Here is an 11,796-nt window from a genome sequence, read left to right on the forward strand (position 1 = left end):
CCTATAAAGTTCAGACGATACTCGTAAAAGACTGCCTGATCTGAGAGCTGCCAGAAAGATAAGTAAAACCAAATTCACCAGCACTGCTGCGATAGCCAAAGAGCTTATCTGCTTAAGTAGTGGCTAATGGAAGTTGAGATGGTACAAGGGGTAGCTGCCATTTCGGGGACAGGCTGCCAGCGATGTCAGCCATCCCACAGTATCTCCCTTTCCTTGCATGGGAAACATACGGCTTTCAAGGGACCGAACTGGAAGCATCACACAGCAGGTTGCAGTTGGTCCTGACTTTATTCCCAATGCTGTGCTCAAAGTGTTTCAGGGGTGTTTAGTACCCTGTCAGAGAGCTACATGAAAAAACTGCTATTCCCAATGAAAACACATGGGGTTTTCAGTAGAAGCACGTGTTTCCATGTCGTCCCACGGAGACTGTGCAGCCATATGGCCTGTGAAGTCCTGCACTGTCTGTGTTTCCAAATGCTTCCCCTGAAAGGATGACTTCTGCCTTTGTGCAGACGATCTATGCAAGTAGCAAGCTACTGGGACACTGAGTTGCAGCTCCAGGACAAACACAGTATTGGGAACTTAAGCGTTAGCTCTCACATCTCGTGATAGGCAGGAGGATGACCTGTCTCAGCGTAGGAAGGTTTATTGTGATATGCATATAACGTTGCCCCTTTTAACACAAAGTGGTTTGGCAGTACATGGGGTCTTATGATTCCTCTTGGTTTACAGCATGCACAGTCTTGCTCCCTGGACATCCCAGGGACAGCCAGGAGGGGTCATCTCCCGCTCCCACATCCAAGCGTGCCCCCCGGCCCGGCCTGCTGCCCAGGCATGCCGCGTCTCCTCTCCCTGCCTTCACCGTAAGGCTGTACTGCAATTGCTTTTATGCTCCTCATTGACTCCTGGCTTTTTCCAGCTGTTTTTTCTCCTGTCCATGGCTCTCTGCTGTTTATCAGACACAGCTCTGCTCCAACCACTCTCCAGCCCCCAGAGTTCAGTTTATGTTCCAGCCTAAGCATGCTCCTCCGATCTGGGCATTAGCTTCTATTGTTTCGGCTATCGCTAAACCAAGGAGTGTCTATTTGCTTCCTCTCTTGGCCTCAGTGAAATGCTGCCAGCAAACCCATCAGCCTACAGATCAAAGAAACATTTTCTAGCTGTCGCATACAGGAACATTCTGGCCAGCCTGAGGAAGTCTGTCTGCCTCCTTTCGTAAGTTCTCCTGAAGTAATGCAACCCACAAACCACTTCTGGATGCAAAACTTTTCCACGTCCAACACCAGCTGTCCAATACCACCAGTGATTTTAAAATCCTCCCTGTTGCTTTTCATTCACTGTGGCATTCCGTGTTGTAAACCAGATGATGTGCCCCAAGTGTAGGCCTGTGCAGGGAAAAGCAGTATGATTTGCTTGCCTATTAATACTCACCACAACGTGGGCATTCATAGAATATCTCAAGTTGGAAGGGACCCATAAGGATCATCAAGTCCAACTCCCTGCTCCTCACAGGGCTACCTAAACCATATGACTAAGAGCATTGTCCAGATGCTCCTTGAACTCTTGACAGGCTTGGTGCTGTGACCACTTTCCTAGGGAGCCTGTTCAGTGACTGACTGCCTTCTCAGTGAAGAAGCTTTTCCAAACATCCAATCTGAACTTCCCCTGACACAGATTTGGAGGCAAGCAAAGCTAATGCTAGCAAAAGGAGTGACAGAGTACCTGCCACCATCTATTTCTCTGCTGAGTAGATCATGCAAGTGCAATCAACAAGATTAGTTTAAATTATGGATTAAGCGGACTCAGTTTGCCTGCAGCAGATTAGCGAGCACTCAAACGACTCTTTTTTGGCAGCAAAGCTGCTTCCAATAAGTGAGCAAAAATTATTCTGAATAGTAACAAAACTGAAGAGCTACAGATCTGATTTTCGGTACAGCAGAGCCTACCTATTTCGAGCCAAGCTCCACAGGGGGCTGGGCATACCCAGCATAAACAAGCAACCTAACCCAGATGTCCGAGGGGGGATTTGGACAGAAAATGTATGGAACCTAAAACCACACAGATGCAGGAGACTTCCAGCATGAAGATGCAAGTCCAGACAAGCTGTCCGACGGGAGTGCGTGGCAGATGTGAATGGCACTAGGGAATTCTTCTTTTGTTTCATCCCTAAACATTCAATTGACAGATTTCTGCATAGCCAGAAGGTGCACTTTTGGATCCCCGTGTTCTAAGCAAATCTTCAATTGCTCAGAAGGTTGGGATTTTTTGGTTATATAAAACAGCCTTAATGACTGTAGGACCAGGGACCTTCTAAACAAAGCAACAAGGAACCACCATCTGATTGCAGAGAAACAAGACTAAACAATTTACAAAAAAACAAGCCAGTTCACAACACAGTATCTCATTCTCTTTAATAAAACCGGCCAGTGTTTTTCATTTGCTGTGCAAACAGAAAGCAATAGTGCATTTCCCAAGGGAAGCACTCTTGTGCAACTGTTTACCAGAGGCAATCGGCCAACTCCAAAGGACTTAGGAAGTTACTGCTCTTCTCCCCCCACCTCACTCACCTTACTGTAAAGGGGTATTGTAAAAACTACTTGGACTGGCTTTAGCTCCTGTTTTGCTGTGGATTTAAAAAGAGCTCAGCCGCCTGATCTACAAACCTTCCCAGCCAAGGGCGGAACAAGGACGACTGCTTCTCATCAGCATCTCACTAGCCATATAAATGAAAATATTCTTCTCTGCTAATATACCGTAGCTGTAACCCAACAGTGATGGCTTGCATGCTTGAACATACTGTTTGCACTGACTCTTCCCCGACGCTGTCTTTAACGCCCTGTAGCAATATCCCAGCGGCTGAAGACACTCAAGCAGACCACAAATGCATCACAGGCAGCAGTCTAAAATATTCGATCCTAATGCCATGGTTTTCTCCATTTGCAACATCTTTCCTCTCTGCACACTATGCTTCATGACAACTGGACGGGCAGATTATATTAAAGCTCATGCATACCTTTTCAAATGATTTCTCATCAAGTCTCAGCAGGAACTAATTGAAGATTAAACTAATCATTCCTTGAGGCCTCTTACGGAGTGTGTTTTATCACTTTTTGCGAATACATTATGGAGAACCTCGGTGAAGTGCTGATCTGGCAGGACCACTGAACACACGAGCTGGAGTGGCTGGACAACCCCACACACATCTGAGAAGTGAGGACTTGGGACATGCCTAATAAATGGGACAAGACAAACCCTTATACATTTCTTCTGGCTGTAAAAACCAGTCTAGCAAAACCACAATAGTAAACGTTTTCCAAAATATCATCTGGCCTTTCTGAAAACAAAGAAGCAAGTCTGACAAGAGCTGTTTGACATTACATGAAATATTCCTGTCAGACTCTCTGATCTTCTCTGCCTCCTGAAATCTGGAGAATACCACGATGCCCAGCCAAAACCCAGCTACCATAACTCGTGTCGATCCCTGCTTTAACCTGCTTCCACAATAACCAAATCCTTTCATCGACCGATCTGCAGCTCCATCCCTGACCTCTGATCTGCACAGCGCCTCTCTGGGTATTGTACATGGCTATCAGATAACGACAACTGACATCCAGACTTCCACTAGCCTCCGGGTAAAAGCCATAATGCTGGGTCATGGCAGACCCCAGACAAAAAAAAAAAAAAAAAAATTAACGTGCTTTTTCTGCAGTGCCTTGCAGGGTTAAGGAGTCATTTAACCAGAGATGAAAGCTGAAAGAAAGGTCCAAAAATGTTTTGAAGCAACAGAAAGTACCCTCTGGAATGTCAGAACCAGACGCTTCACTCAGTAATAAAATCCATGGTCCCAAAAGCAGGATCAGATATATCCTTACTAGTGTTTGCTTTGACAGAAATACACATTTTCAGGTTTCTTCTACTGTAAAGGCAGAAGAGAATCCTGAACACTGGTCACCACAACTACTGGGAATATTTTGCGAGTAGTTAATACATCTCATTACTGTAAAAGTTGTAGAAACATTATTGTGCTCTATTCTACTCTGCCTCCATATGTAGAACTCCTTCAAGGCAGGTATGACATGCAAGTTCCCGTCTAAGCATTTAAAATATTACAGGTGGTGTGAGTTATCAGTCAAATTTTCTGGAATCACTCTCACTTTTAAAATAATTTAGATGCTTCCCACTACTTTCAACATGCTACAATGGGATAGCAAGAGCAGCTTTGTTGTAGATTATTAACATGATATGATTGCAGTGCACTCAGAAGTGGTCAAAAATCAACTCACTCTCAGTCCCAAATGCTCAATTCTGTATGAAACCACAGTAAAACAGTAAGTAAATCTTGCGAATAAGGTTTTTGTTTACATTTGACTGTGTTAATTATTGTCAGAGAGCCAACATGTGTGCTGTTGCCAGTTTTATTTATACACACACACACATATATATACATACACACACATGCTTTTTATATATTTTTATATATATATATACACACACACACGCATGCATTATTTTATCTGGCTGATTTCTAATAGCAACTATTCCAACGTAAGTCTTGGAAGAGGAGAGGAAGGGACAGCTGAAGGGAGACCAGGCCTCACAGCAGAGCCCAGGGAAGCCTCACTACGTGCAGAATAACCCTCAGGACATGGAAGAGCATCGTATTTTCCCTCCAAAAATTCAGAAATGCATTGCATGTCCCTACAGACTCCGCACTGTCTCAGGACAAATCCAAGACTGCTAAAAATCAAAAGCACGGTTGGATGCCACAAGTTATTTTTCTGTATGCTGTAGTTTTACATAAGAATCACCAAAAAGAGAAATTATTTTGTCTTTCTTTAAGCAATAGTCTCATCAGAAAATTCTGCATGTAAAAGCTTGGGGAGATAATAAGACCGACTGCCAGTCCAATATGGGATTCTAAGAAGGCATGTCCACCATGAGACACAAAAAGTTGTTGGACTCTCAAAACTGTGAAGAAATGTTAAAAGTAAACAAATTTTAAAATACACCCCTCCCAGGCTACTAGCTAATATCTCTGAAATGGTTCAGTCACACAGCAACCTCAGAGCCAGTGCATCAGGAGAAAGCAAACGCGTTCAGCGACAAAGTACTGATCAGTTAAGCCCTATAATAACCCAAATCAGCAATCACCACGGAAAGCAGGTATTGTAACAGAGACTCCTCTATCCACAAGGTACAAACCTGTGAAGCGACTCCTTACAAGGGACTGAAACAGTGACCAGCTCGGCCTCCTCTGGCTGAAGAGAAGACAACACAGCAACTTCTCCACACTCAGAAACTGCAGCCCTGAAACACTCGGGCCCGTTCCCTTGCCCTGCTTTTGAGAGGTGGAGCAGAAGGGAAGCACAGGCTCAACACACAAACCCACATTTTTATAGCTTTGGGGGGTTTATGGTGTGGAAGAAAATGTTTGGTACCTGCTGTCCTAGGAACAGAAGATCCTCCATGAGCCTTGAAGTCAACGCAGGAGTCCTCACAGCAGACCACCGACCCGGAGCAGAACTTCGTGTCTGGGGGAGAGAGAGTTTGGCAGAACAACGGGGGGGGGAGCAAGGAAACATTTCAGAGCAATTGAGGAGGAAGGTCAGCCGTGCTTAGCCCAGGTTATCTCTTAAAGGTCTAGGTGAGGTGGGTTTAGTTTACTTTAGTTTGCGAACTCTAGCCTTTTGAATAGCGCAAATACATTCCCCGTGCTATATAGTCCCATCATAAATGACTTGATTTGGTCCATAAGCCTTCAGTCTCCTCATTCCTGTGTGCTGAAAGCTATTCAGTTTAAGCCAAAAGAACATGACAAACATCCTCGTCCACACTTCTTACCAGTGCCAGCAAAAGGTGTCTCTTTAAAAGACATCCCAGCCTCACCCAGGCCACCAGCAGACGCGATTTTTCCCTACTTTTTTCTCATCTGCCAAACTCTTCCATTAGTGAGTTAATGTTCAATGCTCAGTGTGCCGTCCTTCAGAGGATCGCAAATCTTTTTTAAAACATGGTGAGTCCTGAAGGTATTGTTATCTATATTTCACACAAGGAGAAGCCAGAGATAGCAAGAGAAAAAAATTTCAAAAGCTTCTAAATGACTGTGAAACTGAAGTAATTTTCAAAAGAGAATTGGACACTCCAGAGCTGAAGTCAACCTTGCATGTCCTTCAGTCACATCTCAAAATGAAACGTGCTTTCAATTCACTGAAGGCAACGTCCTCAAAGCCACAGAGGTACCTAAAGAGTATCGTAACGGGAAACAATTTCCAGGCCTAAGACGCAGAGCTAAATTAGCCATAACTTCTCTGCTCCTCCAAGAAAATAACTGATTAGGTGCCTAACGGTCCACAGGAACACATTTTTTTCACCAAAAGAAGGTATTTGGGTACCTCAAGTTTTTCTTCCTCCGTGCTGTGATCCCGCCATTTTGGCTGAGCTGAACCTCTTAGCACTAACACCCGTGAAAGCCCACTCGAGACTGGGAAGCTGCGAGCACGGCTAACGCTCCTCAGCGTGGCTCTGGCGTCAGTACGAGGGAGCAGCCGCTCCGGCTTTCATTTAAAGACGTGGCTGGAGGAAGAGGGTGTGGTTGGGGTGGCACAAAAATAGCACCCGCCGCCAGGGCAAGGTGGTGGCAACCTCTCCCTGTGGAGAGAGTGCTGGGTTTGGACTCTGCCTCCAGGGCCGGTTTTGATTTTTATCCAGCGATGTTTTCATGCAAAGCGTGTAGTAAGCAGCCTTGGGAAAGCCGCCAGATACCTGCTCCCCACCTCCCTTCAGGGGAGGTCCCAACCAGGAGGCCACAGTCAGGCTCCCACTTGCTTCTCCTCTCCGGCTCTGCAAACCCTTCTCCGCACCATGGCACAACTTCAATAGGAAGGGCTGAGAGGTTGCCTACAGCCTGGGAAGGGACAGGTGGATTTGAATATCCCTTGGGAGAAGGAGGACCCAAACCCAAGCTCGACCACTTCTGAGACAAGTATTATAACCATTAAGTTATTATATGAAAACCACCACACCAATCATTTGTATCTTAAACAGCAAGCGCAAGGCTGTGAGCCGAGGCCTTGGCAACAGGGGCAGGTTTGACTCCCCTGGCCAGGTTTGGAGCTTGCAGTGTGGGAGCCGCTTGCGGAACGCGGCATGAGAGCTGGCATGGGGACGGGAAGAGTAGCAGCTATCCGTGCAGAGAGCTCACGGGACAAGTATCGGGGAGGGAACAAGATCCTGCAAACAAGCCCTCTTGAAATCACTGGAGATACATCAGTTCCCACCATTTGAAGTCCTAACCTATTACTTTAGGATTAAAATGTCAAACTAAGAATCTCTTTTATCACCAAAGTGCTTTTACCTTGAATTTTTAAGTGTTTGTTTAAGCTGAGGTTAAAAATACTCTGGGCTCCTTGACTGTTAAACAGATCATAAAATGCTCTGTAGACCAATAGGCTATAGAAAGTTTCTATAGTTTTACTAACTATTGTCTCTCTAGTCTGGCTTCCTGCACCTTCTTCATCCCCAAACTAAAAGAGTTTAGCTGCAAAAATTTAACTAAAGGGGTTTCGTAAAGGAATTTTTAAAGTCGCTGTTGGCCAATGTGTTTTTATCACAACCCAACTCAATAAAGTAAGTAACAGCTAGCTCTATGTTTAATTGTTAGAAAAGAGTATGTTTCTAATTAAAGAGCAAGTCTATACATGTATTTCTAAATCCTGTGAGCCTGATTGTCTTCAATTTTGTTGTTTCTTCCAATTCTTTAAATATGTATTTGAAAGAAGTGGAAGGACAAATAGCACTATTTGGAAGTTGCAAATAAATCTTTTGAGAAAATAAGTACATTTTAATCTCACTGAAATATACTTACCATAAAAATAGGAGCTATGCAGTAGAAAAGGGATACTTTTTGACAAAACAGGAGGTATTTAGAGGAGGTATCCCTCTAAATAGGAATAGATGAGTAGGCTGAGTAAATGGAAATATTTGCAATTCATTTTAGACATTTGTCAAGATAATTTTCTAAGTAGGTGCGTGCAAGAGCTGCAGAATTTGTTTCAGGCCCATTACAGAAATAAAGTCTGACACAAATTTTTGATTTAGATTTCAGACTCATCTCAGTGACATAATCATTAGTTTATCCAGCAGCATTAAAAGTGAACAGCAAGTGCCCCTAAACCTCCTCCCACAAAATAAGACAGTTACAGATAAATTTCTGCATCATTCCACATCAGTGATTTTTAGTCAGAATTTCCCACTCACCTTAACAAGGTGATAATTTAAAAATCTCTGCCAAGGAATACAATCTCCTCTCTGGACTCCCATAGCTCTGAAGACACCTGCTGGTGGAATTTGATATCCTCTATCCAGAGCATCAGCAAGTGTTTAGGAGACTCGTGTTAGGAAAAAGTACACAGTTGTACAGAGATTAAATTCCTTGGAGGTTTTTTATTTATTTAAGAAAAAAAGAAGAGAGGATCCTACATTTGTATAAGTCTGAGCATAAGAACACAAACACAGCTTATGGTCCTCCCAGCCAAGCACCTGTTGGCTGTAGAAGAAACACCACAGTTGTGTCTCCACTGACTTGCGATGGCCATTTTTTCAGTATTTGCCATGGTGTGGGAGCATTACTAAGTTTAAGATTGCTTTTGTCGTTTGGAGAACAATGCTGGCCAATCCTGCTTGCACTGTCATTTATTTATTATTTAATTTATTTGTTTAATTAAATATCCAAAAATTAATTCTACCACATGCCAATACACAGTGCCGTCCTACCAGTTTTAGACTCTAGCTCAGTTTTCCACATGAATGACACTGCTGAACAGGGGGGAAAAGGTGGAATGAACAAGAGCAGGACAGCTATCTACTGCAATGTAAGCAGAGCTGAACAAGCTTAATGCATTCAAGTCAGAGACCAGACAATTCTCTGGCAGCATTTTAGAAATACATGAAAAAACTGTATGCCATGGTGCCAGCAGCAGTACAGGACTGAACATGGTGACCCCAGGGGTCCTTTCCAAGCCCATGTGTAAGTTCTGTTGGCACAGATACCGTTCTGTGTGTATTACCATTACGGCAGCTTTTCTGTGTACCATTGCAACTTCTACTCTATTCAGGACACAGTTATCACACTGTGCAATACGTGGGCATATTGTGGATTTACACACTTTTTTTTTTTTTTTTTAATTTATTTTAAGTTGCCTGTAAAGTCTTTAACATCCTATTTATCTTCTTGAGCACCACTAAGGATTGAGCTGATATTTTCCAAGAACTATTCAAAATGACACCAAGATATTTTTCCTAAATGGTTACATCTCTGTGGATGCACAGATATGGTTCTTTTCCCTGATGCATTACTTTGCAGTTGTCTAGACTGGGTGAGAAAATGGAGAAAAATATTCACAGCCAGTTTTAATTTTGACTACTTTGAAAATTTCTTATATGTAAAGTTTGTCATCTCTCCTTTTTTCCTAAAACATTAGTAGATAATTCAACAGTAGAGATACCAACAGACTCCTGCAGCCTGGTGACTTTCCTGCAATAGGAAAACTGATGATTCAGTTCCTACCCTCTGTGTTATTACCTTTGACTAATTAGAGCCATAACCAGTTCAAAACTACAGGACTGCTTTCTCTTTTATTTGTTGAGAATTTAGGGGTTTTGATGACCATTAATAAGGGACCTTGGAAGTCCAGCTATACCTTATCAACTGAATCAGCTCTACTCATGGGCTGCTGGGCTTCAGAGCACACAGATTTCTGACAGCTTCTTTCTACAAAAGCCATTTTGACAGTTACCCAATATATCGTATTTACTCTATGAATTCAGGTCTTTGTTTTAGTTTCAATAAATTTGCCCAAGGAAGGCTAGATTTATCAGTATACATAGCCCTTTAAACAGCAATTACATTTGCCACCTTAACTTGCCACAGCAATTACTTAATTCCTATCAAACAAAACCATTAATTCAACAACTCCACATTTGGGACTCTTAGGTGGCTACCATGGCTACCACCTATTTTTATCAATAGTATTATGCATTTTATCCAATTGTTCTAAACCTGTTCTGCTGACAGTTCAATTTAAAACAGCTCTTTACACTCTTTCAGATACCAAAATGCTCCAGAAAAGAAAGCTCCCTGAGATCCTTTATAATGAACCGCAAAGCGAAGATTTATTTAGCCTTTCTGTAACAGCCCTATGTACTTTGAGTGTTCTTATTACACTGCAATCGCCTATCAAGCCTGCTGATGGACAGGCTTCCTACTCCTCATGTGTTTGAAGGGGTTTTCTCATTGTTTCTGTGAGTTTAGCAAGTTGTTCCTCAAAATTGATTTTACCTGCCTTGTTTAACTTGCCTTATTTAACTTGAACGTATGCTCTTTTCTATTTTCTCTGTTCAAACATGACCTCCACTTTCTGAAAGATGTCTTTTTACTTCTAACACATCTCTGCTCTTCCATTGAACAATACCAGCTTTTCAGAGAGTTCTGCTCAAGCCTTTTGATAGAAGAGCGATACACACTTCCTTGAGCTTGTATTATAACGTCTTCTCAACAGCTGCATGTTCTCTGCAAGTATCTTACTCTTTTTGCTGTTCCTTTGAACACAAAATTGTAAGAATCGTTCTTATATTTATGTATTCCACCTCTTAAGAGATTTTTTTGTTTGTTTGCACAGGGACAAGAAGATTGAGTTTGTCCTGGACATTGCACATTGCTCTGGGTTAAAACCAGTGTTGTCTTTTTCCTATTACATAAAGTTGTTTCACATCCATACATTGCTTTCCCGGTTGTGTCTCATATCAAGGTCTTTCTCCTTCTTTTCTGATCCTATATTTAGTGTCATTGGTATTTCTCCATTTAGTTCTGCAGAGAAAGGCCCTTTCTGCCCTTGTGCTTCACTGAATACTCTCTTGATAACAAGCATCTGAAACAAATACAAGTCTGTCTTCCAAATGAAACTGCTCCATTTGCCAAGACAAGAAGAGCCCATATTTCCAAAACAGAGTCCTCTGATTTTCTCAGCCAGCATGTTGATAAGGGGAATTTTCCAGACAGTTTCAGGACCGTGTTTCAGTCATCACTGTGCAATAATACTAATTACAAACACAGTCAACACCAATATCAATGCTGCCACCTCCACATCTCCCTCTGATAAGAAATGTATTCCCCTAGCCTTATTCTTTCTTTGTTTCCCACAAGAGCACTCAAGTTCCCTGGAAGGGCAGTTTCTTCACACCTCCAGCACAGTTTGGATGACAAGGCAAAGAAGATTAGCTTCTGTAATGTTTTCTAAAAAGCACTGTAAGGAGGATCACTGACACAGATGACTGATTTTCATCCAGGAGATTCTAGCATTGTTCCACTGCCTCATGCATTTATTAGGATTTCATTTCCTTCTGGAGCCTCAAGGGAAATTTCATAATCAGCACACCTGGTATGTGTAGTATAAATAATTAAGGGGATGCCCTCTCTAACAATTTATGCAGAAAGGCTGTTCTGCTGTAAGAAATGGCCTCGATCATAGTCTTATTAGAAGAAAGAATTAGGGTTATGAGATCCCCTCCATTTTCAGATTCAAAAAACCTCATGAACATTTACTGAACCAGATGGAGTCAAGGCTCTACCTGATCTCTAGAGGAACCTACTCAATCAGTATGTTTGTGAGTTTTTTCACCATTATTCTTTATATGCTGTCAGCATAGATGGTACTTTATCACCATTTTTCTGTCCCAGAATATGATTTATTGCTTGCCTTAACAAAAAGATCATGACACCAATTTAGCTTACAGTCACAT

The 11,796-nt window shown here is 42.5% G+C and overlaps 1 protein-coding gene across 1 annotated transcript in view; it reads right to left on the minus strand.

Annotated features, from left to right (window-relative positions):
• Window positions 1–5,468, minus strand: part of MSANTD1 (Myb/SANT DNA binding domain containing 1) — a gene marked incomplete at both ends in the record, with an annotated part of 33,340 nt that extends 27,872 nt beyond the window's left edge. Inside the window, 2 exon segments of the mRNA XM_082315470.1 lie at window positions 5,203–5,395; window positions 5,397–5,468. Coding sequence (XP_082171596.1) covers window positions 5,203–5,395; window positions 5,397–5,468 — 265 coding nt within the window.
• Window positions 5,469–11,796: the final 6,328 nt, after the last annotated feature.

The sequence above is a fragment of the Platalea leucorodia genome (assembly GCF_965183815.1).
Source record: "Platalea leucorodia genome assembly, chromosome: 6".
NCBI classification, from domain to species: domain Eukaryota; kingdom Metazoa; phylum Chordata; class Aves; order Pelecaniformes; family Threskiornithidae; genus Platalea; species Platalea leucorodia.